Source organism: Lagenorhynchus albirostris, chromosome 7 (genome assembly GCF_949774975.1).
Source record: "Lagenorhynchus albirostris chromosome 7, mLagAlb1.1, whole genome shotgun sequence".
Classification (NCBI taxonomy): domain Eukaryota; kingdom Metazoa; phylum Chordata; class Mammalia; order Artiodactyla; family Delphinidae; genus Lagenorhynchus; species Lagenorhynchus albirostris.
In genome coordinates, this window is record NC_083101.1 from 109,341,170 (window position 1) to 109,368,503 (window position 27,334).

Consider the following 27,334-nt stretch of genomic DNA (forward strand, 5'->3'; position numbering starts at 1 on the left):
TGGCTTTCACGAATTCATGAATTCTAAGGAGGGGAAGGAGTAAGAAGGCAAAAAATAATGGGAAATTCTGTTTCGTTCATTTAGCATCTTGACACAAAAAGACACACTCCCTCTGTGCCTGGTTTAAGAACAGTTTTCTGTTTTAAACCTGTTCTTACCCGGGTTTCTTCTCCAACACAGCACTGCGGAAAGCACATTGTTTCTACATGAACAGCACCAAGGGACGCTCGACTTATTACATGGCTCAAAATCCCCTTTATTCTCTCGGGGCCCCTCACCTCCCCACTCCACGCACTACCCTGGCGACCAGAGGATGGAATGATGCCTCCACCAGAGGTGACTTTAATCTCTCCTTGCCTTTGAAGTACGAAGGTGACATGGAGAGATTGGAAATTGCTGGCACGGAGGATTTTCACTTTTGGAGGTTCTCCTTCTCCTTAGGTTGTCAGAAGAGACTATTTCATATCTTGTTGGACTATGACATGGAATGTGGACCTGGGAGTCCCTTGGAATCAGTCACCTGAGATTCATTACTCACACTGTCTTCCCGGCCAGGCTTTCCAGAGAGGCAGCCTCTGTATGGCCGGCCAGGGAGTGGTGTGGAGACCCTTCCCCGTGCGGTGAAGGGGGGCCAGAGCTTGGCCTGCCCATGGGGGCCTCTGGGCAGAGCTGTGAATGCAGAGGGGGTGACGGAGCCAGGATCCTCCATTCCTTCATCATTCACTCAATAAGCATTTGTTGAGCACCCACTATATGCCAAACCCTGTTTGTAGCTGCTGAAGGGCAGTAGTCACTCAGCAAATCAACAGAACCCTATGTCCTGGAACTGGCTTTCTAGGTAGGTGAGAAACACGATAAATACGTAGATGGCATGGCTTGTTCTGTAGCGAGGGATGCTGACGAGCAGGAGAGAGCAGGGGAGGGGCATTGGGAGTGGATGAGGATGGACAGCCCCCTGTGCATTGCTGCCCACGACAGAGGGGACAGCCGGGGAGGGCTTTCCGAGAAGACAGTGCTTTTTGAGAAAGGGCCTGAAGGGAGTGAGGGAAGAGCCTTGGGATCTAAGCAGGAGGAACAGCAAGTGACAAGGCCCTGAGGTTGGCTTGTGCCTGGCCTGACGGGGAGCAGCGCTGAGGCCAGTGTCCCTGGAAAAAGGAAGCCGAGGGCTAACAGTAAGAGATGAGGTCGGAGGGGACGCAGCAGAGACCAGGTCGTTCAGGGTGCAGGTGAGGACTTTGACTTTGACCCCGAGAGAGCTGGTAGCTGTTGAAAGTTTCTGAGTGAGGCAGTGGCCTGATCTCCCATTTCAAGTGGAGAATAAGCTAAGGGGCGGGGTGGGGGGCGGGGAAGAGAGGGATGAGTTAGGAGACACACACGGCAACCAGCTGAATCTGTCAGGGAAACGAGTAGCAGTTTATAGGATGTGTATGGTCTGTAACACATCCTTTCCAAGCTGGGTTCCAACGACCAGAGCCCAAGATGGCCTAAGCACTTGATGGTTTATCCAGAATCAGGCTGGCGCAGAGGAGCAGGTGGGAAACTGTTCCAAGTACAAGTGCATGAAACAGCACGTTACCCTGCTTCCCAGCACAGCGCTCCCATAAAGGAGTCTTGCGTTTTCATTGCTGGAGGTTTGGGGTTCCTTCCTACCACACAGTCTGCCTTTCCCTTGTCACTCTCTTATCAAAACAGCAAGTGACCTATTACATTTATGTAGGAGCTTGGCGCATTCGAGCCATTAATTTAAAGGTTATAGGAAATGAAATAGCGCTTTTATGTACTAGATTGGATCCTGCAGCAGAAAGGGGACATTAGTTAGAAAAACAAACAAAACTGGTGAAATCTGATTGAAGTCTGTAGCCGAGTTAGTAGTATTGTACCAATACTTATTACTTAGTTTAAATGTGCTATGGTTAAACGTATGGTGGCAAACGTAAGATGTTAACATTGGAAGAAATGGGTGAAAGGTGTATGTCAACTTTCTGTGCCTTCTTTGCAACTTTTCTGTATGTTTAAAATGATTCCAAAATAAAAACTTAATAAACAAAAGCTCTTTGTAGAGGGCCAAGGAATACACGAGTGAAACTTTGAATTTTTTAGAGATAAAATGGTCCACAGGTATATTCTGCACATTTAGCAATTTTTATCCACCATTAAGAAGTAGGTTATTACCCAATATATAGTTAGAAAATGGTCTTTCCTGTTCATCACTTCATGTAGATTAAGCTGCATTTCAAATACTTCATTTGCCTCCTGCATTAAATGTCCAGGCATCACTTTTACTCTCAGGGATCTCCCCTGCTTGGGAAATAGATATTTTTCGATACACTTTACCAGCCCAAGCCCTGTCGCTTGCCGATTCCCCTTCCTTCTGTCTTCCTCCTACGTCTCGTCTTCATCCTTGCCGTGTACCACCCCTTCACTGAGCAAATGTAACTGAATGTAACTGGCGCTTGAACTACTTTGCCATTTTCTTCTTTCCCTAAACCTAAAGGTGACCTTACTTTGCTTTGCTGTTCTGAAGCTTTGGGGAAAGAAATTTGCCATTATATTAGAAGAAAATCTGATCTTCTCAATGTCTGATTGTTTAAACCAAGGATGATGAACTCAAATGTCTCTAGGGCCCAGGCAAACCACGTAAAGATGTGAGGTAGACAAGAGTAATAGGTTAAAAACTGGCATCACCCACTGGCCATAAGATGGTTCTTATTATTCCTGGAAAGTTATGTCTTTTCTAGAACCTCAGGGAAATTTTGAATCTGTTTCCATGCAAGATGCTTTTTTTCCCCCCCAAGATGCTTTATAAATGCAGGTTATGGTTTAATCAGGCAACGAGGGAAAATGCGACCAGTCGCAGTTTAGGTAGTAGCCAGGTTGGAATAAAAAATTACGTTTCCACATAGGGAAAAGACTGATGAGATTTTAACCTCGTCCCGAATCACACAATGATACTGGGAGGTCTTGGAGAGTTTTCTTTTCTTTTCTTTTTCATGGGAGGAGGAGCCAATGTAATGTCTTTACTGCAAAGAAGAAACTTTACACTCCGTTTTGAGGGAGCTAGTGCAGGGGCTCCGTGGGCCAGCTGCTAGGGCACCAGCTTGTGATGGGTTCCGCGAGTCCTCGCCTTTGTGCAGCCAGGGCCAGATGATGTTGTCTTCTTCACAGATGCAGCCCACCATGCGCTTCCTGGTGAGGAAGCAGACTAAATGAGGGTCTTCCTTGGTACCGGAGGCTGCGTTCGGGGCGAGCGTATGGTACGGCTCCAGACCCTTGCGTGCAGGCAGCATGACCTCCCTCGGCAGCCCGGTCCCCGCTCATCCGCAGTAAGAGCACCACCTCCAGACGCCATAGGGCGCACCACGGAGACTCCCCTGGGACCGCAGGCGCTCAGGGCCTGCGCGGCCAGCGCTCCAGCCCCACGGAGCTACCTTGAAGCCCTCAGGCCAGCTACCAACACCAGCGCTTCCGGGAGTTGGCTCCGGAGGCAGAAGGGACTTGGCGGGCAGGGCTTCTTTCCCCTCCGCGTGCTTGACTCTGCCGTGGGGCGGGGCCGCGGGCTCTTGGAGAGTTTCCTACTAAGTCACTAAGGCAGGCCTGTTTTTAGATTATTAGGGAAAGATGGCAGACATAACCTTAACCCAAAAACTCGAGGAAGAAACTCACCTGCTTCTTGGGTAACAAATTCTTATGTCTTACAACACCTTAGACTAAGAAGGTTGTCTCTGGGGTCTACTTTAAATTGCTGCTGCTGTAAATTAAGCCCCTGGTAGATAACAAAAACGAATACCAGCAGAGTAATAGTACTAATATTCCAGGGACGCGTTAATGAAATCTTTAAGATGCAAAGGGTCAGAGACCAAATTACTCACTGAAACATCCACGATCAGGACCACGTGCATATACAAAAAAATATTAGGAGATGAAGCCTTGGTGCCAGCCTTCGCTCTGTCCTTCATGCCCGAGGTTCCCCAGGTCAAGCAGAGGACCACCTCTCTACGGGCCCCTCAGCAAAACAAGCAGCGCGCGTGTCACCTGCTGAACGCGTTTTCTGCCTGGAGCCAGGACGCTGGTTCACCCAAGGACGCTGCCCCAGCGCGCGGGCCTCCCCTGCCACGCCTGGGGGCCACCTGTTTTCAGAACTCTGCCAAGCCACAGACACTAACCGGACAAGCGCCTGTTCTCTCCACACCACAAAGTCAAGGACGACGATGGGAAGGCGCCTGCACGACGCGAGACAGTCTGCTCCCGAGCGTGGGGATGGCGCTAGCATCCCTCCCCCCCGCCCCCGCCCCCCCCCCAAGCCCCCTGCTCCGAGCAGATTAAATTGCAGACTAAATTCACCTCATGCCATTTGAGTCCTTGCTCTAGCACACCCTCTCCTAAGAGGAAAAGGCCACAGTAACGAGACTGAACAGACCTGAACCCAGCACAAAAGTCCTTTATATGCCAAAATATAGATGCTTTAAATTGGGCAACTGGGGCCTTTCAGCTCTTTCCATTTTAGATGATGAAGTAAAATTTAAAAGAAGCGCTCAGAGGTGGAAAGGTTGGTGCTTATTTAAGGAACCCACGAGGCCCCACGTTTGCCACAGTTCAGGGTATTGTGGAAAAGCGCATCTTCTTGATTCTGCATCGCACACCTGGTTAGGAAAGCCGCCCAGCCCCATCGGGGCACCTCGTCCTTGCACACGCCCATGGCAACCAGGCTGCGTGCGCGGCGGACAGGGAGGGATTTTATCGTGGACATCGGGTCACATTTATGTACACAAGAGCACGACAGATATTTTCATTCTCTGCAAGCTCTTAGCGCAATTTCACTAATCTCAAATAAACAGTTTCCAGGCTCATTTAAAAAAAATCAATTTGGGGAGTCAACAGTGGCCAGGGGTTCCAGGGGTGAGCTGAATGCCCTTCCCCAGCAATTCCTACAGAGGACATATATTTATCGGAGATTATTTCAGCTGACTCTGGCCGCAGGGCAAGGGAGCTAAGGGTTTCAGCAGCCCACTCCCACCCCCAGGGGGCGCCTCACCTCCCCCCAGGCTGCGGGTAGGGGCTCCACTGGAGGGTAGTACTCAGGCACGTCCCAGGCCACCGCCGCCATGAACCACTTGAAGTCCTTGCACTTGAGCTGTCTGCGCAGCTCCTTCTGCGCGGAGAGGTCCCCCGTGGACAGGTGCCGGTACTCCGGGCGCCGCTGGTAAATGTACTCGGCAAACTCATCCATCCAGGTCTCCGCCACCCGCTTCAGGTTCTGTGCAGCAGAAAAGAGGGTCAGTTACTGGCTTGTGCCCGCAAAGGTGGATTTTAGTTGCCCTCCAAATGGACAAAGAAAGAAAAGAAATCCATCTCAGGAATCAGAAATCAATCTCTAGTTAGGAGTTTTCCTAACTGCGAGGGGTGTGAGATGATTAGCCCGAGGCCTTGCACACATTTCTGCTTCTGGCATGGGGTCCAACTGCCAATCAGAGAATTCACCAGAGCCAGTAAAAAAAAATAAGCCAGCTTGCAATCCCCTCCGCTTTCTCATCCCTCCTGTTATTTCACGGTGACAAATTCTTTGTTTTGCACGTAGAACTACAGGAGTTGGGCCTGGAGATGATGACATTGCTCTTAGGCATCAAATGGCTTAAACCCTTTCAAGGAACAGTGAGGGATCTTGGAAAGCATGAGGACAAACAAGCTGTTATTCTCTCAGTTACAGCGAGAGAGCCCAGTATTACTAAAGTCAAGACTTTGTGTTCTGGTGATGCTTTGTGCCACCGGATGCCCAGGAGAATTTAGTAATTCACTGCACAGTGAAGTCGGGCTAAGGAAGCACCAGGGGGCCAGTCTTCTCTGCAGGTGGAGCCATGGGGGGAGGGAGCAGGGAGACACGCACACTCCTTAGTGGCAGGGAGTGTGGGTGTTCAGGGTAGGAAGCTCAGCCCTTTCCCCAGTTTTGAGTCTGAGCTAGGAACTTACACACTCTGGGCCTCAGATTCCTTGCCTGAAGAAGGAACATAGCAGAATGTCCCTCCATCAGGGGAGTGGTTGTAAGGTTAAGTAAAGTAACACCTGTCAGGGGCTTCGACTAGTACCTGGCTCCCAATAGGCACTATGGCTATTAGAGCTGTTGTACCTAGTAGAATAATAATAGTGCAGCATTGGAAGACAGAACGCCTGGGTGCTGGGCTTGGCCGTGGGTGAAATGACTTCTTCTTTGGTCTTGGAGGAGGGCCGTGGCTGCCATGAGGCGTTCTCTGACACTCCTTCACCCCTCGGTGCTGAGTGGTAGAGAGAACACGCCCATGTCTGGAGCATCCGTTCTGATGCTTCATAGGCGGGTGTCCCCCAAGCTCTAGTTCTTGTTGTTTTGTGTTCAGATTCCTTATTTGAAGCCCCCAGCTGGTGTGAATATTGACCCTTTCCAGCCTCTCATTTGCACTTAGAAGGTAAAATGAGCAGAATGTCTGGGAACTTGAATAAGACCCAGATACACCCAGATACCAGTGACTAAAGTAAAAACTAGGGATGTTTAGGAAAATTGCTTTGTCTTAAAAATTGCTACGGAATCCTAAATAGGGCCTGAAACTGTGCCTAGAGGTCCGTTGGATTTGAAGACAGAGTCTCCAGATACCCTATTCCTAGTGGAATTGTACCCTTTTCTTTTTTCCCCATCACCCCTACCTCCAGCGTCGCCGGGGGGCCTCTCCCACCTCATCCCCCGTGGACTCCTTGGTTAGCACATGTAGGGCTCAGTTAATCAGCAAGATGCAGAGAAGACACAGTGCCATGAAGACTACTCTGATTTCTTGGTTGCCTCTGTGTTCCTTCCTTTCAAAGCTTCCTGACGTGGAGAGTGTAAGGCTTGTTCCCTGAGGGGTTATTATTATTTGCTATCACTGTGCTGTCTGCCATCCCACTGGCATTGCCTGGCCCAGAACACCTTCTTTTCTCTGACTCCAGTTTGCTTTGACAGATGATCAGAGTCGACGTTGTTTTGTTATAGTCTAGCCCTCGCCACAGACTCTGAGCTGCCCCATTTGTTTGGAGACAGAGAAAGAAACGTGATATTCAGAGGTTCCTGCTCTGTCCTGGCACCAGGTACCACGTGCACACGTAACGTCCAAATAGGAGTCTTCAGTATCACTTTGCCGTTTACCTTTCATTCTGACAAATGTTCAGGATGAAATGCGCTCTGTTATCATTTGTCCTTGGACAGACAGTTTTTATGGTTAGCAACAAGGCTCAAAGATAGAATGGAAAAAAAGTTGGTTGATAATATTAAAGCTTTATTTGTATTCAAATTAGATCTTTGGCTGTAGTTTCAACCTTTCTCCTATATTCCAATTATTAGGTAAAGTGAAAATATTTAATTTTCACATACTTTGTGCTCCTCTCATAAACACAAATGAATAAAGGTAAGAAAATAGCAAAGAGCAGAGGCAAAGAGCAGAGGTAAATTACCCAGGAATAATGAGAAAGTGATTTATTAAGTGGAGACATGCCTTAAAATTTTTGATAGCTTGCAAGAAAGATTTGTCACTAAGAAATCTATTTGACTTGGTTAAATAAGCACTTTTAGACTATAAATGCTGTGAAGTTAGAGATAGATAGTGTTTTGGGTTTTTTTTTTAAATTAAAAGGCCCTAGCACATGTGTGTGCTCATCTGGGCATGCTAATTGTGGAGTTAAGAAAAGACCATTTATAAAATGAATATGAAGAAATTCCTAGCGTGTGCATGTATCTGTTGATAAAGGCACTGAAATAAAAACCAATATTTTAAAAAGCACTGTTGCTAAAGGGTAGATATTTGTTGCTTTGGGTTTTTGAAATAGAAATAGTAATTATTGTGAAAACTCGAAGAGGAACGGACCAGTTCAGATGCGTTCAATTGGAAATGGCTGCAAGGGTCAGAATGAATGTTTGCCAGAATAAATGACATGAATAAGTGGAAGAGGCAGGAGATGGCAAGTTGGAAGATTCTCAGCAACATCAGGGAAGCTGCAGGGTAGTTAACCTGGGAACCAGGCAGGTAGCTTTTGCCTTTTCACGTCCTGTTCAAATCGAAATACTTGATCGGTTTGCGGATTTCCCAAACACTCCAAAGAAAGCAGGAAGATCATGGACATACTCCAGGGGTAATGAATGTCAAATCATGGAGCCCTTTTGCAGTAGCTTTCAGGAGATGGGGAAAGAGAACCAGCACAATAATTGCAAAAACTAATTGCCGGTGTCTCTCCAGCAAGGAGGGTTACGTGAACATTTTGACATACATGTGAATCCTGACCGTTTTAATGTTCTGATGACTCGTCAGACATCCTCCACTGCAGATGCTCTGTTCTCTGAATGGAGTTTCCCGCCAGGAGGAAACTTTCTCAAGTGTCAATTATTATAGTCAAGGGACAGTCTAGAGCAGTGCATGTGACTGGCCAAATCATATCATTCTGAAGGCATTGTTCCAGAAATAACAATACACTATGTGAATCTGCCACTGTCATTATGTATCAGTACTTAGTTTTGGGGAAACCATTGGAACCTCAGCTGAGAAATGTTATAAGCAGTTGCAAGAAGCATTTCATTGGTCTTTCATAGATGGTAGAATAAATCCACCCACTGCAGGAAACAGAACAATCTCCTACGGGAACACATGTATCTATACACTCAAATACATGGAGGTGAGGGGGTAGGAGCAAAGCAGTATTTCTCACTTAAACATTCATTGCTGGGTGCACAGGGACAGAATCGTGAAACGGACATCCCAATGACACATCTTGCCCGTGATGGTAACAAAGAGAAAAGGAAATCAATCTGAGTTGGCCCATCTCTCCTGAGATTGAATAAACATTAGTGATGGTGCTAAGATGTTAAAAATTAGTTATGAAGAGGAAGGAAAGAAGGAAGTGTGGACACTGGGAGATCTATACATGCAATCATTCTTTCCCAAACTATCAGGAGTTGGGTATAAAAGTTGCCTTATATATGTGGAGCTAGGTGTTAGCTGGGATTCCTGGTTTTTGAGACTTAAATGAAATTGCATTAACCCCAAATGACACATTCCTGTCTTCCTTAAGATTTGTGTGGCTTTCCAGGGACGTGGGTTCACACGTTCATCCTTCACTTTTTTTTTTTTTTTGCTATACGCGGGCCTCTCACTGTTGTGGCCCCTCCCGTTGTGGAGCACAGGCTCCGGACGCGCAGGCTCAGCGGCCATGGCTCACGGGCGCAGCCGCTCCGCGGCATGTGGGATCTTCCCAGACCGGGGCACGAACCCGTGTCCCCTGCATCGGCAGGCGGACTCTCAACCACTGTGCCACCAGGGAAGCCCCATCCTTCACTTTGATGTCCTGTTTGGGGATCCTTCCTTCTTTCCTGCTGGCGTTCCGCCCAGGCTTGCTCGCTACCTCGGTCGTGCCGAGCTGAGTGGGTCACACACCCACTGTTCCTCACCTCTCAAACCCGTCTCGGGTAGATGAGTGAGGCCTAGACTTGGAAGGTGTGAGGGCAGTGGCACAGACGAAGCTGACAACAGGAAGGTGGAAGCTCTGACTTCTTTCATATTCTTTAGCTCCTATAGAGAATTTCTTCCCGGACAAAATGTCCTCCCTGTCCTTTGGCCTCCTGACATGTGTCCTCAGAATTTCCCTCTTATGTCTCTCTTGCAGGTCTGTACCAGAATATGTCATTCCTTCTTCCTTTTCATGCCGAGTAAGTCAGCTTTCTCACTATCTGTCTCTGCTTCTCCTGGCCAGACGCTGAGGCTTACCTTTCCGTAACCAACAAGTCCTTTCCAGGTGTTTTGCTAAACAAAGGTCATTCCCCTAAAAGAAATTAAACAGCTGGTTCTTGAATTACGCCCACCCAACTTTTGGTCACATACTGGTTGGTGGCCCGCTCTTGAAGACATTCCACAGTAGGTCCCTAAGTGTCCTCTCCAGCTTTATTCTCCTCCATGGAACTCTGCTCGGGAGATCTGCTCTGGTCATTGCCACTCCTTGTTAATGAAACAAGGAGGCCACTGGACTGAGGTGGCGCTAATGCCTTGGTGGCCTGTGTAAGCAAACCGAAATGTAGCTTGTAAACGCCTCCAGGTTACAAGATCAAAACCTAAGGCCAGGGCCTTCCCTGGTTGCGCAGTGTTTAAGAATCTGCCTGCCAATGCAGGGGACACAGGTTCGAGCCCTGGTCCGGGAAGATCCCACATGCTGTGGATAACTAGGCCTGTGAGCCACAACTACTGAGCCTGCAATCTAGAGCCCGCGAGACACAGCTACTGAGCCCACGTGCCACAACTGCTGAGCCTGCGCTCTAGAGCCCGTGTGCCACAACTACTGAAGCCCACACACGTAGAGCCTGTGCTCCGCAACAAGATAAGTCACTGCAATGAGAAGCCCGAGCACCGCAATGAAGAGTAGCCCCCGCTCGCCGCAACTAGAGAAAGCCCGCCCGCGTGCAGCAACGGAGACCCAACGCAGCCACAAATAAATAAATTAAAAACAAAAACCCTAAGGCCAGCCCATCACAACCAACCAACCAGCTTTCAGCTACAGCCCATCAATGATTTCCTTCCTCTGCTTCTGCTGTTTCTCTGATCTGTGTAAATCTTTCCCCAGCTCCTGTGGGTGGAGCATTTCTAACCACTTCCTGTCCGGCACTGACTAATTTGAATTGATTTTTGCTTAGATAAACTCTTAAAAATTTTGTCTCATTTTATCTTGTTATGCAGGGAACCTACTTATACTAAAGAATTTATCCGGAATTCAAATTTAACTGGGCGCCCTGTAATTTTATTTGCTGAATCTGGCAACCCTACTCCCGACGTCCACAATAGGCATATAATATACACTCCATGCATGTTTTTGAATTGATTAAGTGGCTGTACATGCAGAGTCTGGCATCTTTTGATGCTGTTGCCAATACAGAGTGAATGCTTTGCTTCGGTGGAAATCACTCCAGAGAAGCTTCAAGCTCTCTGCAGAGAAGCCTGCTCTGACGCACAGTTGACCTAAATATACTTCCCCGTCCCACTGCTTTTCTGTTTCTAATGGAGGTGGGGTGTCCTGCTGGCCCTCTATCTGTGAAGCAAGCAGAGTGGGGACAGCCACGGTCTCATGACAACAGCAGTGCTCACGGGTAGCTAGAGGTGAGTGTGCCACGTGGCTGGAACTGACAATTTATGGCCCACGGTTGGTTAAACTCAGTCAGAAAATAAGTGGGTGAAGACCTCTGTCTCTGCACCCCTGGGCTGAGCTCCGTCCCGGCTCCTAGTGTAGTGTGGACAAAGGGGAGTTGGGGAGAGGGTTCAATCCCATTCAAGGTGGGTCCAAGAGGTTTTCACCCGCTAGGGTTGCAGCATGGGACTCCTGTAACAGAGGAAGGTAGCTCCTGTGGCTGAGGAATACATTTATTTTCTGGTGTACGAAGCAAATGAAGGATTTGTCTGTTTTCAAAAGCTGCAGACCTTTGTACTTCTTGAATGACAAATGAAATAAAAATTGTTATGCTGAGCACCTCTGGGCACACGACATTGAGAGCCTCCCCTGTTTTTACGTCCCCTGTGGTTCCTTGTGTAACAACAAGCCCCCGTATTCAACCCAAAGTGGTATTAACGTCTCCCTTCTCTGTGTTGCCCAAATAATTATTAACTCACTTAACACATTCAGCCCTGTAGTAGAGACCTTTAGAATTCGAGTCGTTTTCAGTGCATTCTCCAGTGCTACATCTTCATCATAAAGCATGAAGAAAGTAGATATTTCTCTTAAGCCTGCTGCTTCACCAAATGACACAAGTCTATCCACTAATTTTTTTTTCCCCCCAGCAACACTTTAGACCCTATGGCTTCAGTATCCTGAAAATTCAATCCCTATTCTGTTTCTGAGCATATTAGCTGGGGGCTGATTGTTTCTCCGGCCGGCAGGCTACCCTGTGCATGTGAATTACCTGGGCCACCTCACCTCAGTTGCGTGTTTCTGCTTCTTTGTGGCGGGTGCAATCATACGTGCCCGCTGGTGTGACCCCAGTGCACACGCTGCGCTTGAGTCAATGTTAAGCTATTGTATCGTGGTGGCTTCAGTAATAGATTTCTCTTTCTTCAGCTATCATTTTTTCCGGTGGATTTTCCAGAAATTGCTGATAACCAGCAAAGCCAGTCTCACCAGCAAGGTGCGTATTTGTCACAGTCACTTCTCCGGCAAGGAATCGCACCACTCTCCCATGACTCTGAAACTTCTGCTTTGATTGAAATGCGTTTCTTTTCTCCTCTTTGTAGCTTAAGAGCACTTCAGTAGCTCCTGAGTCCCGCCCCAAAGCCCTCTTACCACTGATGATGTGATAAATGTCATCATGGCTACAGCTCAAAAGACGATCTTTTTCAGAGAGCCTCAACTCAACACAATTATTTAGCCCAGCGCTATTTTTCTCTGATCTAGAGACTTCTTTGAAGTCAGTGGGATGCGTTCAGCATGAGGAGAGGATGGCTAATCTAGTCCTAAAAAGAGGCTTCTCTGACAGGCAATTTCCTCTCTCTTCTTCCCCAAGGCTGTGCAGGCTGTCTGCAAGTGGTTACATGCTCTTGGCTGGTTTGATATAATTTAATTATATCTCTATTATATTTTTTTGCCGAATATTTTGGATATTTATGGTAGTGTTTCTGATAGCATTTGATGTAGGCTTTAGATAGAGAACAAACAAAAACTAACTCTCCGAATTATTTAACTACACATCTTATTAAAAATGCACATAAGCCTAATTTAAAAATGGTTTTATTGAGGAATAATTGATAGGCAATAAACTACTCGTGTTTAAAGTGTACAATTTGGTATACTTTGACATGTGTATGTATTACTGAAACTATCATTGCAATCAAGATAATGAACATATCCATCACCTCCAATCGTTTCCATATGCCTCTTTGAAATCTCTCTTCCATCTCCTTTCTTAGGCACTTCTACCATCCCCAGGCAATCACTGATCTATTCAAAAAATTTTTTTATTAAGACTTTATGTCTTTAGAGCAGTTTTTGGCTCACAGCAAAGTTGAGGGGCAGGGGCAGAGATTTCCCATGTGCGTCCTGCCTCTAGAGACGCATAGCCTCTCCCACCGTCCATATCCCCACAGAGTGGCGCATGTATTACAGGAACACACCATAATCACACAAAGTCCACAGTTCACATTAAGGGTCACTCTTGGTGTTATACACTGATCTACTTTTCATCACTATACTTTAGTTTGCATTTTCTAGAATTCTAAATATAATCATAAAATACGTGCTTTTTGCCTGGCTTCTTTCACCTAGTGTAATTATTTTGAGGCTCACCCACGTAGTTGCATGTACTACTTTTTATTATATTTTAGAGACTACCTATGGATAGACCACAGTTTGTGTATCCATTTACGTGTTGATGGGCAACACAGAAATACAAATGATCATAAGAGACTACTATGAAAAATTGTGTGCCAGCAAATTGGACAACCTAGAATAAACTGATACATTTCTAGAAATGTATAATCTACCAAGACTGAACCGTGATGAAATAGAAAATCTGAACAGACTGATTACTAGTAAGGAGATGGAACAGGTAATCAAAAACATTCCAACAAGCAAAAGTCCAGGACCAGTGGCTTCACTGGTGAATTCCACCAATTATTCAAAAAAGAATTGGTACCAATTTTTCTCAAACTCGCCCAAAAAATAGAAGAGAACTCTTCCAAACTCATTTTACGAGGCCAGCATTACCCCGATACCAAAACCAGACAAGGATGCCACAGGAAAAGAAGAATTACAGGCTGATGTCCCTGATGAGCATAGATGCAAAATTCCTCAACAAAATATTAGCAAACCAAAATCAGGAATACATTGAAAGGACCATGTACCATGATCAAATGGGATTTATTCCAGGAATGCAGGGATGGTTCAACATTTACAAATCAGTCAGTGTGATACACCACATAACAAAATAAAGGGTAAAAAAATCATATGATCATCTCAATAGATGCAGAAAAAGCATTTGATAAATTTAACATACATTTATAATAAAAGCTCTCAGCAAAGTGGGTATAAAGGGAAGCTTCCTCAACATAATAAAGGCTACATAGGACAAGCCCACAGCCAATATCATACTCAACAGTGAAAAGCTGAAAGGATTTCTTTTAAGATCAGGAGCAAGACAAGGATTCCCACTCTCATCACTTTTATTCGACATAGTATTGGAAGTCCTAGCCACAGCAATTAGATAAGGAAAAGAAATAAAAGGAATCCAGATTGGAAAGGAAGAAGTAAAACTGTCACTATTTGCAGATGACATGATACATATATATAATCCTGAAGACTCAATTAAAAAGCTGTTAGAACTAATACATACATTCAGTAAAGTTGCAGGATACAAAATCAATACACAAAAGTCTGTTGCATTTCTATACACTAATAATGACCTATCAGAAAGAGAAATGTAAAAAGAATCTCATTTACAATTGTATCAAAAGAATAAAATACCTAGGAATAAACTTAACCAAGACCTGCATATCGAAAACGGTAAGATATTAATGAAAGAAACTGAAGAAGACACAAATAAATGGACAGATATTCCATCCTCTTGGATTGGACGAATTTAACAAACATAACTCTGAAATATTGCAGGTTTGGTCCAGACCACCACAATGAAGCAACTGTCACAATAAAATGAGTCACATGAATATTTTGATTTCTCAGTTCATATAAAAGTTATGTTTACACTATACTATAGTGTAAAGTTATTATTTACACTATAGTATATACTATATTATACTTTATACTATACTATAAAGTTATTATTTATACTATACTGTAGTCTATACAATGTACATACCTTAATTAAAGCTACTTTTTTGCTAAAACATGCTAATCATCAACTGAGCCTTCAGCAAGTCATAACCTTTTGGCTGGTGGAGGGTCCTGCCTCGATGTTGATGGCTGCTGACTGGTCAGGGCAGGGGTTGCTGAAGGCTGGGGTAGCTGTGACAGTTTCTTAAAATAAACAACAGTGGAGTCTGCCACATCCATTGACTCTTCCTTTCACAAATGATTTCTCTGAAGCATGACATGCTGTTGGATAGCATTTTACCCACAGTAGAACTTCCTTCAAAACTGGAGTCAACCTTCTCAAACCCTGCTGCTGCTTTATCAGCTGAGTTTATGTCATTTTATAAACCCCTTGTTGTCATTTCAACAATCTTCACAGCATCTTCACCAGGAATAGATTCCATCTTAAGAAACTACTTTCTTTGCTCATCCCCAAGAAGCAACTCCTCACCCATTCAAGTTTTATCATGAAACTGTAGCAATTCAATCCCATCTTCAGGCTCCACTTCTAATTCTAGTTGTCTTTCTCTTTCTACCACATCTCCCCCTACTTCCTCCACTGAAGTCTTGAACCCCTCAAAGTCATCCCTGAAGGTTGGAATCAACTTCTTTCAAACTCCTTTTTAACGCTGATATTTTGACCTCTTCCCATGAATCGTGAATGTTCTTAATGGCATCTAGAATGGTGAATTCTTTCCAGAAAGTTTTTATTTACTTTGCCCAGATCTATCAGAGGAATCACCATCTATGGCAGCTATAGCCTTAGGAAATGTTTTTCTTAAATGATAAGACTTGAAAGTAGAAATTACTCCTTGATCTGTGGGCCACAGAATGAACGTTGTATTAGCAGGCATGAAAACAACATTAATCTCATTGTTCGTCTCCATCAGAGCTCTTGGATGACCAGGTGCATTGTCAATGAGCAATAATATTTTAAAAAGCATCTTTTTCTTGAGCAGCAGGTCTCAACAGTGGACTTAAAATATTCAGTAAACCATGTTGTAAACAGAGGTGCTCTCTTTCTATCTTTCATAGTTTCTGTGGGTCAGGAACTTGGGAGTGGTTTGACTAGGCAATGTGGCTTGTATTTCTCATGAGTTTCAGTTGGATTTTGGCTGACGAACCAGTCATCTTAAGCCTCAAAGGGGGCTGGAAGATCTTCCAAAGTGGCTCCCTCACGTGTCTGGCAAAGCGGTGCTTGCTATTGGTAGGAGGACTCAGTTTCCTCCATGTGGGCCTCTTTACAGGACTGTGTGAGTTTCCATGTCATGACATGGTGGCAGGCCTCCCCCAAAGCCAGCCATCCAAGAGATCAAGGTGGACGCTGCAGTGCCTTTTATGACCTAGCTTCAGAAGCAAAAATAGGATGACAGGGCAAAAAAAGCATGCTTTCTGTTTCGTTTTGTCTTATTTTTCTCATCCCTTAAGACCGTATTGGGCTGAGATTGAGGGTCAGAACATGATGGAATTATTTTTCATGACCTAAAAAAAAATTATGAGAAAGTGGAGATAACCAGTTGTTGTGGGAATTGTTGAAGGGATGCCGATAGAAACAGAGGTCTCTGTGTTCCAGTGAGGACGTATGGCCCACAGCTAGATGATGGCCAGCCTGTCTGAGTCTATCCAGGACCCAAACAAGTTCTTGCACATTGAGGACCGAAGCGCTGGTTCCTCCAGAGGCAACACCACAAGCTAGAAGTTGATGCTGTTACTGGGAATGATGGTGGTGGTGTGGCTTCTCCCATGACTTTACGTGGGGTGGGGGGGCAGAGGCAAGCGGGAGCACAAAGCAAAGGGCAGATCTTACGTGCTGCAGAGTGGGGACTTCCTCTGACAAACAGGTATGTGAGCACGCAGAGGAAGACTTTGGGGGCGTCTAGAGACACCTGGGAATGATGGGAAGGGCGTTCACCTTGGCAGTCAAGCCCATGGTGTCTCATGCTGTCACAACCTGAGTGCAAAGGACAGTGTGATCTCATTTGTGGATGATGATTATTGATCCATTTGCTATATACATCGCATATCATGTATATAGGTCACAACCAGCATCTTCTAACCATCAGCTAAGGAGAGTATCTAGTGTTTTGTTCCTCCACAAGAACACCCACAGCAAGCAGTCCAACAAATTGTGATGGAACTAAATGGTGCTGAAGCATTGTTCTATCTGTTATTAGAAGACCCTGTTTTAGTTTCCGTACTTTCAAAAAAAGCAAAAGAAAAATCTTTATGTTTTTAACAGCTCACGCAGGGTTCTTAAGTTGAAAACTACATCTGTTCAAAGTTTAGGCAATCTGTGAAATTTTATTTTTATAAAGCATTTTCCAAATGAGAACACCAAGAGCATCCGGACACCACAAAGCCGCCCATTGGTTTCTGACCATTTCTCAGTTTATAGAGTAGCAAGTGGAACTGTTTTCTCCACCTCACATGACATTAGAAAGGAAACGTGCTTGGGCTGGAATTGTAGTTGGTTGGAGATGGAATTCTTGCCATGAACTAAGAAACAACTGGAAACAAGGGTGATTAGAATGGAAATGACACAGCAGAGGCCTCCAGCAGCGTCACTCTGCATTTACATATCTCAGGGTAAGAAGCTAATTCCCCTGAATGAGTCCCTCTGAGCCAGGTGCTCCTGCGATTTCATTGTCCAGTTGAGGCCCCAAAAGGCAGAGTCATAGAGCAGCCAGTTCTGCTCCCTCTTGCAAGAGTTGCAGTTTTGGTTACGGAGATTATGGCAAACTTGTGGGAGTTTGGGGGGAAAGTACGTAGAGGAAATAAGAAGAAGACCAAACGAAAAGTTAGTTTTGAGAAGTTTGGTGGGAAATCGCTGAATTTTAAAGTAATGTTGTCTTTACCTCGCATATTTTGTTCACGAAACTTTCAAATGGTAAGAGACTGTACCCGTCAGTGATTTGCTCCTTCACTTTCTGTTTTGGTGTCTATGTTTGGTATGAAAATTCTATGCTTTACCTCCATATTATTTAAGCATTTTAGAGACAAAGTGTGATTCTGTTGTTTTTTGTTAAATGAAGAGCTAAAAAACATGGATGCTTAAAATTCTCAGACCCCTGGGGTAGGAATTAAGGGAGCAAGTGAGGGTCAAGCCGTGGGGAACACATTTGTGTTTCACGTTTTCCCATCTCCTCTCCCTAGGTCCTTGGCAGATGGAATAGTTTTCCTCATTTTCCTCACATGCAAAACAAGCGGTAGAAAAAGGGACATCATTGAAGGTTAGTATGAGTGCTGTACAGGCAGAAACTTCTCTCTAGTGGGGACTGTCCTTGGGTGAGGTGACATTCTGTTACAAAGGGGAGGCTTGATTTAATTAAAAGGTCCAATGCTCCTGGTTTAGGATATGGGGCAAGCTCTATGCGTTTCCTCCTGGCACATGGTGGGCACTTGATAAATATTTATTGAAGAATTTCTGCAGCCTGAGCCTTCTTTGTGGCAAGAGATGACATTTATCTTCATAACCCGCAATGGACTCATCAAATCTCAATGATTTATTGAACCATTATTGTCACATAATAAAGTTATGATTGATTTTTAGGGAAGCTATCAGGAAAAATGATGAAATACTATTTATGGAAGATGCTTGAATTTTTTTTTTTTTTTTTTTTTTTTTTGCGCTACACGGGCCTCTCACTGTTGTGGCCTCTCCCGTTGCGGAGCACAGGCTCCAGACGTGCAGGCTCAGCGGCCATGGCTCACGGGCCCAGCCGCTCCACAGCACATGGGATCCTCCCGGACCCGGGGCATGAACCCGCGTCCCCTGCATCGGCAGGCGGACTCTCAACCACTGCACCACCAGGGAAGCCCAAGATGCTTGAATTTTTAAATAAAAAGTTCAATATGGTGATTCCTCAAAAAATTAAAAATAAAACGACAGTAGGACCCAGCTTACCCCTCTTCTGGGTATTTTTCTGAAGAATATGAAAACACGAATTTGAAAAAAATATATGCACCCTTATGTTCATTGCAGCATTATTTACAATAGCCAAGATATGGAACAAGGTAAGTGCCTATCAACAGATGAATGGATAAAAAAGATGTGGTATATATACACAATGGAATATTACATAGCCATAAAAAGATGACATTTGCCCTTTGTCACATGGATGGACCTTAAAGTTACTATGCTAAGTGAAACAAGACAAACAAAGATAGACAAACACTGTGTGATTTTACTCATATGTGGAATGTACAAAACAAACAGACATACAAAAAACAAAATAAATGAGCAAGCCAAACCAAAGAAAAACAAACACGTCGACTCAGAGAACAGAGTGGTGGTTACAGAGGGGAAATGGGGGCAAATTGAGTGAAGGGGACCAACTGCATGGTGATTGACGGAAACTAAAGTTTTGGTGGTGAGCACTGTAGTGAATACAAAAGTAGAAATATAGTGCTGTACACACGAAACTTACATAATGTTATGAATCAATTTTATCTCCATAAAAATAAATTTTAAAAGTGCCATCTAAATAGGAGATATTATATTTTAAAATATGGCCAGGAGGGGAGAGAAACACATGATAGCAGTAGGTGACTCATCTTTAGTTCTTGCCACGAGTACTGGACAGACTTATTGCCCTTTTGGTTACACTGTAAGGAAGAATTTGAAGTAGTTATTGTTTTGAGAGGAACTGCATCTGCACAGAAGTCCTAGCCATTTATGAAAGCTGTCTTTTGGGAAGAATTCATTATTTTCTGCTCTTTGGGGGAAAGCCCATGATAGGCCACCGTGTCCCCAAACTCAAGGACAGTTTCAAACGAAGCATCTGAATCCTGCCGCTTTCAGAGAAGTCGGACGAAGCGCGGGCTGCTGTTGGCGGCCAAGGTAGTGGTGCTCCGGCTCTATTTGCTGGGCAGCTTCATGAGAATCAACTGGTTTACAGTCATGACGGGGGAAAGGTCACTTTGTGGGAGAGTCGATTTCCCATTCATCACCATCCTTGATTGCCTTCTTGGTGATTTCATTTTCTGACATCAAACTAGTCCTTTTGAAGAAAATCTGGCAAAATCTGGTTTTTGTGGGCTCTCAGAATCCCGGATGGGTAGTCCACGCACGTCTCCCAGGTCTGGCTCTCCCCTGTGTGCAACGGTCGCTTAGGACCCAGCTTATCTATATCCAACCTCAGCATCTGTCCCTTCCTCTCGTCCCTGTATCTGTACCTTTGTGTCTCAGATGTGGCGACGAAAACTTTGCAGACACGTCTGACCTCTCTATTCTTGCACAGGGTGGCAAATCAATGAAAATCTCCCAGGAAGTTTTCTTTACAGATGCTTCTTGCATTCAGAATGTTACTTTCTTTAGTCTTTCTCTCCTCTAATATTTACCTGTTGGCTGATCTTTCCATTTTACCCCTTCTATTTTTACCCTGGCACTTCCTGTTCAAAACCCCCGAGTGCCTCCCTGCAGTCGGTAAGGGAAAGGTATACACCTTGGCCTGCATTCTGTCTCCACTGCACCGTCCCAGTTTAACTGCGGCAGCCCAAACGCAATCCTTTGTCACTCTCTGTGTTTGCTCATTCCTACCTGGCCCTCTTCTCCTGCTGGGGCTCCCCCAGGACTCCCGGCCACTCCAGTTTGTTGCGAGCATTGGACAGACACAGTCCCAGCTCTGCTCGTGGGACGTTTCATCTCCATCCCCTTTAACAGTCCATTATTATGGGGATTTGACTTTGGCTTTATAGCTCTTATCCTGAAATTTGGACAGTGGTTGCCATGACATGCAAGATGAAATTTAAAAAAGAACGGTTATCGATCTTACGTCAATGGCAAAACACAGAAGGATACAATCCCCCAGTTTGGGCATCTCTTACAGACTCAGGGTGACGGTCGGGTCCTGCTTTGCCTCCTGTGCAGCCGAGTAAGCCTCCAGGACCCCATCCACAGTCTGCAGGGCTGCCCTGCTCTGCAAGAGGCCCTCCCGGGTACACGCCCCGGCCACGTGTTCCGAGGGGACCACATCGTGCTGCATCAGCTGGTGTGTTTAGCCGTGGGGTGGCTATTCTGTGCCTCTGTTATGTCACCGGTCTCAGGTCCAACGGCATGATTGCCTCAAACACACTGGCATTCACAGGGAAGTCTGAGGTGCCCAAAGTGGCTTCTGCAGGGCACGTGGCTCATGACACAGCCTGTCGCAGTGAAGGGTCTCCTCGGAGGGTCTCCACCGAGGGTCTCCCCCCTCTGCCACTCAGCCACTTGGCTGTTCACGCCTCTGTGTAAAGGACAGTCAGTGCCATCCCAAGGAGGGGATGTCTGTCCCCTCGGCCCTGGGGACTTTCTGGTCCCCCTGCAGCACCAGGGGTGGGCAGCCCTTCCCTCAGGGATTGGCCATTTGCTCCTGGTGAGAAGGTATCACATCTGTGCCCAGTGTACTGACATTGGACCCCGAGCTAACATGGTAAAATGTTTGGTTTTACTCATGACACGTGGACACTCTGATTCCCTGATGAAGCTGAATTGTAGGGCACAATGTCCCAGAATTTTGCATTTGGTGGGAATTGACATAGGGAGGCTAATTTTTATTCTTGCCAAATAAGGGCATTAATAAAAATCTACCATTTCTTATACTGTCATAAGAGGAGAAAAAAAAGTCTAAGATTGCTGCATAAAAAGATGTTATTAAATGGAATAGATTTAGCTTTGTGATTCTCAGTTTTCTCAGTTCACTGAGGCTGGGTGAAAAGTGGGCCAGGAACTGGTCCACCGGTCCTGAGTTTGGGAACCACAATTCTGCGAACCATGTTCATCTAACTGAAGTATCCTTGAAGGTCCGCTTTCAGTGCAGCCGCTAGTGTACCCCACCCCTCCTCTTCCCGCCACCACACACATCTTTGCAACACGTTTGAACAACTGTGCATATTTGCTGTCTTGTGTTGTCCTCTAATGGTTTCGTGTGTAGATATCTTGTCTCTTCCAGCCAGACTGTCTAGGTAAATAGAAGGCACTGACTAGCTAATTATTTGAATTTCTTTCTATGATACATGCTGGTTTGCTATTTAGAGGACTGTAGGCTATTCACACGTGTGTGTGTGTGCGTGTGTGTGTGTGTGTGTGTGATGCGTGTGTGTTGTGAAAGTCAGCTGGAGCCCTCTATTTACATAGGCACATAAAAGAAGGGTGCACATTTCTGAAGAAATAAGTGAGCTTTGTGATAAGAAAATTAGCCTGTGGAGTTTCCTCCATCTTTCTCTCCGTTTCCTGCAAGGCTGGAAGGATGAACTCCCTATTGTGTGGACCTGGCCCTGCATTTGAGCATCTGTAAAGTCTCCTCATTTGTGATGATTCAGTGATACTGCAGGGTGTAGCAGGTAGTTGAGATTCTCCCACAAAATATCAGAATTGTTTTTCATTTTAATACGCTTTTTTATTTAAAAAAATCATCAAATGTTTCTTAGAGTGACAGCTGAGCCTCAATATTTATGACTTCCTGATTGCTCTAGCAGTTTAGAGAAAAAATAACAAGGAGCTTCAAGTAAAATTTAAGTGGAAAAGATTAAAATTCAGAATTATGGACTTTTTTTCATTTGAATAAATCCTCCCTCTTTGCTGGAAATTTTATGTGCCAGCCTGTTTCCCTGTAGTTGACAGTCTTTGAAGAAGGACTTAATTTCTTTCTTCGAAGTATATGAACAGAGTTATTTTTTGAAGATCCGCACAACTCCCTCCCACCCCACCCCCCCCCCCCAGCTTCTAGACTCCACTTTTGGCTGCAAACCAAGCACACACACCACCCATCTTGCACATAAAAGATTCAGTTTGGGACACAAGCGTGGAGCGTATGAGTGAGTGAAATGGACAGACGACAGAACATCATTATCTTGGGGATGTTTTAAACTGCTGCTACTGATGATAGCCACACAGCTGATGTGTGGCTACCTATAATAATGTGACTACCTCCCTTCAAGGTGTAACTCTGGTGGACAGTTTATGGTATGTGCTCAAAACTGTTCAGTCATTTCCCTTTTTGGGAGTTCATGAGTTTTCAGATTCACATGTATTAAGTCTTATGCCTAAATCAAATCATATTTCCTAACCCCCAATGCAGCTCTTTAATCACTTTGTGATTGGTTTCTTTTCTTCAAATAATGTTATTCTAACAACTTAATGGAGTATGTTATTAACGTCTGATTAATCTTTTGCGGACAGAGGAATAATGTGACTACCTCCCTTCAAGGTGTATGTAATGTAACTTCATTACTATTAACTCAAACTGCTGTAAGAGAGATAATGGTGTGCCTAAGAAAACAAAGAAAACGGACGTCACTGACAAATAATCTCAGAAAGGGAATAAGGCAGAATCCTCCTTCCCCATAAAGGACTCACTATAAATGAGAATTTTATTATACTTCATTAAAATGTTTACGTTTTAGTAAGACCTTAGACCTGCGGCATTTTCTTGTCTTAGTTTTTCCTGACTCATTAATTCTTTCAACACAGCTTGGTGAGTGACACCGACCCTTGTTCTAGGTGCCGGGAGAATAGTAGCAAATAATTCCGAGAGAAACTCTGCCTTTGTGGGATTGATACTCTCATGAATCCTGATGAACTAGTTTATATTTTTTTAAAAGCTTGTTGTGTGAGCTTACTGAACTTTATATAAAAGACTTGATTATATATTTTGGCATTATTAGTAAAAGAACAAACATGAATCATTTGGGATTAGATTCTTAGGGGAACATGGTGCAGAGGGTGGTGGTGAGACACCCTTTTTCTAGACCTGGGGTCTTAGCAGTAGCAGGTACAGATTGTGGTGCCTGAAATTGATGGAGTGACGAAAAAAGGGACACAGAAAACGGGAATTGTCAGGATTGTTTCCAGAAGGTATCATGACCACGTTCTCCCAAACATTGTAAAAGGCAGAAGAGAAAAGCATCCTTGCGTCTGGTCTAAGATAAAGGTTTTACTCAAAACAATATCTTAAAAAAAAAAATCTTGGACTTGACCAGTTTTGGAATTTTGAGGATGGGGTAGAACTTTAGGCAGAGCTGGCCCTGATTAAGAATGAGAGGAAGGCGGAGTTTGGGAGACACCTCTCCGCATCCCGTTTACCCTGTTCTCCATCTGACTTATCCTGTTACACTCCCTGTGAGGGGTCCATTCTGAAACCTGGGATTAAACCCCAACTTTGCTATTTGTCACTCGTGTACGTGAAAGAGCCACCTTGCTAAGCCTCAGTTTTCTCATCTACAAAATAAAGATAAGAATATTAAGCTCCGAAAGTATAGATGAAGACTAAATATAATATGCAAATATAGTAATATATAAATATAATGTATGTGCAAGTGCTTCGATACAATTAATAACAAGACTTAGCATCATAACTAATACTTCCTTAAGGAATGGAAATAAAACTCTGAGAAACACAGGAACCTCTACATTGAAAGCCTGCCAAATGGAATGGCCAAGCTGTGGATTTGTACGTTGATCAGACGGTGCCTTGGATTAAACCACGTGTGAGGCTTCACATTTTGCACACGGAAAACCATAGCAAACCCCACTTATTCTGATCCCTGGTTACTCACTCTTGCCAGACTGGTCCCGGATGGAACTTTATAAGGGACGTACTTCCTGTAGATATGACCAACTCTAGAACACGGAACGTCAAACATTTCTCCTCCACACATCCAGACCTAAAGAGGGGAAATTAAAAGTATAATAAAAGCGAACGGTACCTTTCATACCAAAAGACCCAAATTATTAGTAAGATTCATACAAAATCTTAAAATCTCTTAAAGTCTCTAAATCAATAATTTCTGTTTATTATCAATGGCTAACCAAGGGGAAAAAAACCCACATTTTAAAAAACCTAGATTCATAGGAGTATAGAACCAAAATATTAGTTCAGTAAATCTAATTTCCATAGATAACATGTTGACATATTTTTTATTCTCGTAGAATTTTAACACAACTCTTGTAATAAACTGACATTTAATGCTTAGACATCTTATTTATATAGATATTTGTTTTGACAATCTTGTGAAGTCATTAGAAGAAATAACATTGGAATTTGTGTCAGTTAAAAAAGGAATTTCTAAAATAGGTGAATGAATGAAGCCACTTAGGAATATCCATAATTTATCTAGATACTGAAACTTTCAGTAGAGCTCACTTTAAGAATCAGAGTTGCATTCTAATTTCTCCCCACTCCCGATCTTTTCTTAGGTACAGAAAATAATGGGTTAGTGATGTGTACTCAAGAGATGTTAAACTCAGGGTATCTGTTAAGATGTTGTACTTATAGGTAGTGACAAAAATTAATTGGTTATGTTTTCCCATGACTGCCCACTCAAACCATTAATCCTGGTTTTATACAACAGGCTGCTTACTGTAAACGGGCTAATTATCAAAACATAAATGCAGGCTTCATATATGCTAGATTTTTAGCTATTATCATTGCAAGAAAATGATTAAAAAAAAAGAGTTAGATACTGTAATGGTTAGTTTTATGTGTCAAAGCTGCACCAGAGCGTCCAGATAGTTGGTCAAACATTACTCTGGCTGTTTCCATGAGGATGTTTTATGGATGAGATTAACATTTAAATTGGTGGATTTTGAGTAAAGCAGTTTCTCTCCATGATGTGGGTGGACTTATCCAATCAGTTAAAGGCCCTTGGAGAACAAAGACTGACCTGCCTCAAGCAACAAGGAATTCTGTAGGCAGACTGCCTGCCTTTGATCTTGAAAGGCAACTCTTCCCTGCATCTTCAGCCTGCTGGTCTACCTTGCAGCTTTTTGGATTTACCAAGCTTCCTCAATCCCATGAGCCAATTCCGTTAAATAAATCTCTCTCCATATATGTACCCTGTTGGTTCTGTTTCTCTGGAGAACCCTGACAGATGCAGATACACAGCTTCTTTTAAAGTGAAATATTGGAAGAGAGAAAGACAAATGTTTATGTCTTAACTTACATTTGCTTCCATCTTCTTTCACTAAGAGGAATGGCACCCTAAGTAAGACTGGTGAGCAAACAGTGATGAATGGAATCCCAAGGGGATGGCAAATGGATTATGAAAACAATACTCAGTTGCTCTAACTCCTGCGAGTTCAGGACTACTCATGGTATCAATTTCAACTTGGCTTTAGATCAAGTCATCAAAACTATGCAAAGATCATGTAAAGCTGGGAGGGGCAGAGAACATTCTAAACTACAGTACCGACATCTGGAAAGATCCCGAGAGGCTGGAGCTATTATATAAGATTAAACATAAAAAGGGTAAATGTAAGGACCTGTCCTCAGACCTGCAAAAATGAACTCTTCCAGAGCAGGAGAAGGTAGAAAAAGACTGAGTAGCACAAAACACATCACCAGCAAAATATGGAGAGTTTAGGGATTAAACGTCTTGATCTATCTACCTGAAGTCTTATGCTAATTTCTGAGAAAATGCTTTATATTCCCTTGTAAAGAGAATTACCAACATGGGGAAGGGATGCAAACTGTGTCTTAGAAAGAAACAATTGGAAGAATGGAGGTTCGTAGTCTTGATAAGATAAAATTCAGAGAAGTGCTTTTCGAATATCTGAAGAACCTAACATTTGGTAGTGATGTTCGTAGAACCCCAAGGAGCTAGGACTAGGATTAATAAGATAGAGCTATAAAGAGACAGATTGCAACTCAGTGGAAGGAGGAAATTTGTAATAGGCAGCTTGGTTAAAGATGAAATGGGCTTCCTGTATTGCTAGGTGTGTTGAAATCCACAGTTGATGACATTTTGTAGACAAGAATGTAACTCTGGTGGACAGTTGATCCAGCCGATATTTTAGGTAATTCTAATAATAAGAGTTAGCATTTATGAATGCTTACTGTGCTCTTTTTCATTTAATGCCCACAACTCAATGACAGACTTTACTATTTCCCCAGTTATATAGGTGGGAACATGGCAGCCTACAGGCTAACTTGTCCAAAGCTGCAGAATTGGCCACATCCAGAACAGAGATATGCGTCCTAGTGATCTAACTCCAGTGCCCACCTACTAAGTCAACAGTTTATCTACAGAGTCAGCAAACTTTGTTGTAAAGGGCCAGATAGTAAATACTTCAGGCTTTGTGGGTTATATGGTCTTGCAACTAAGAAACTTTGCTAAGAAGAGACATGACTGTATTTCAGTAAAACTTTGTTGACACAGATAGGCAGTGGGTCATAGTTCGCTGGTCCCTGTTCTATAAGATACACAATCCTTTCAAACACTGAAATTCAGGGATTCTAAGATACTACATATGGGAGGTTGCATTTTCCCAACTTAGACACCACAATATCTCCCATTGCACATGCCCCTCTGCAATGTGACCTTGGTACCCCCCACTGAGATGTGGGACTATGTTCCCTGTCCTTGAATTTGGGTGTGCTTGTGAATTCTTAGGCCTGTAGAGGACAGCAGAAGTGACTGAGGTCATGAAAGGCATAGCTTCTGCCTGTCCACCGGGGCACTCGTTTTTGCAAATTTGAGCTGCCATGTAAGAAATCTGACACCTTGAGGAGACCCCACTGTAGAAAGTTTGGGCCAC

The 27,334-nt window shown here is 44.1% G+C and overlaps 1 protein-coding gene and 1 pseudogene across 1 annotated transcript in view; both read right to left on the reverse strand.

Moving 5' to 3' along the window:
• Positions 1 to 27,334, reverse strand: part of GALNTL6 (polypeptide N-acetylgalactosaminyltransferase like 6) — a 1,149,397-nt gene that overhangs the window by 55,715 nt on the left and 1,066,348 nt on the right. The window contains exons 8-9 of the mRNA XM_060155818.1: positions 24,355 to 24,462; positions 5,033 to 5,254 (exon numbers count right to left, since the gene is read on the reverse strand). Coding sequence (XP_060011801.1) covers positions 5,033 to 5,254; positions 24,355 to 24,462 — 330 coding nt within the window. The remainder of the gene's footprint in view (positions 1 to 5,032; positions 5,255 to 24,354; positions 24,463 to 27,334) is intronic.
• Positions 2,939 to 3,956, reverse strand: LOC132523103 (cytochrome c oxidase subunit 5B, mitochondrial-like; annotated as a pseudogene).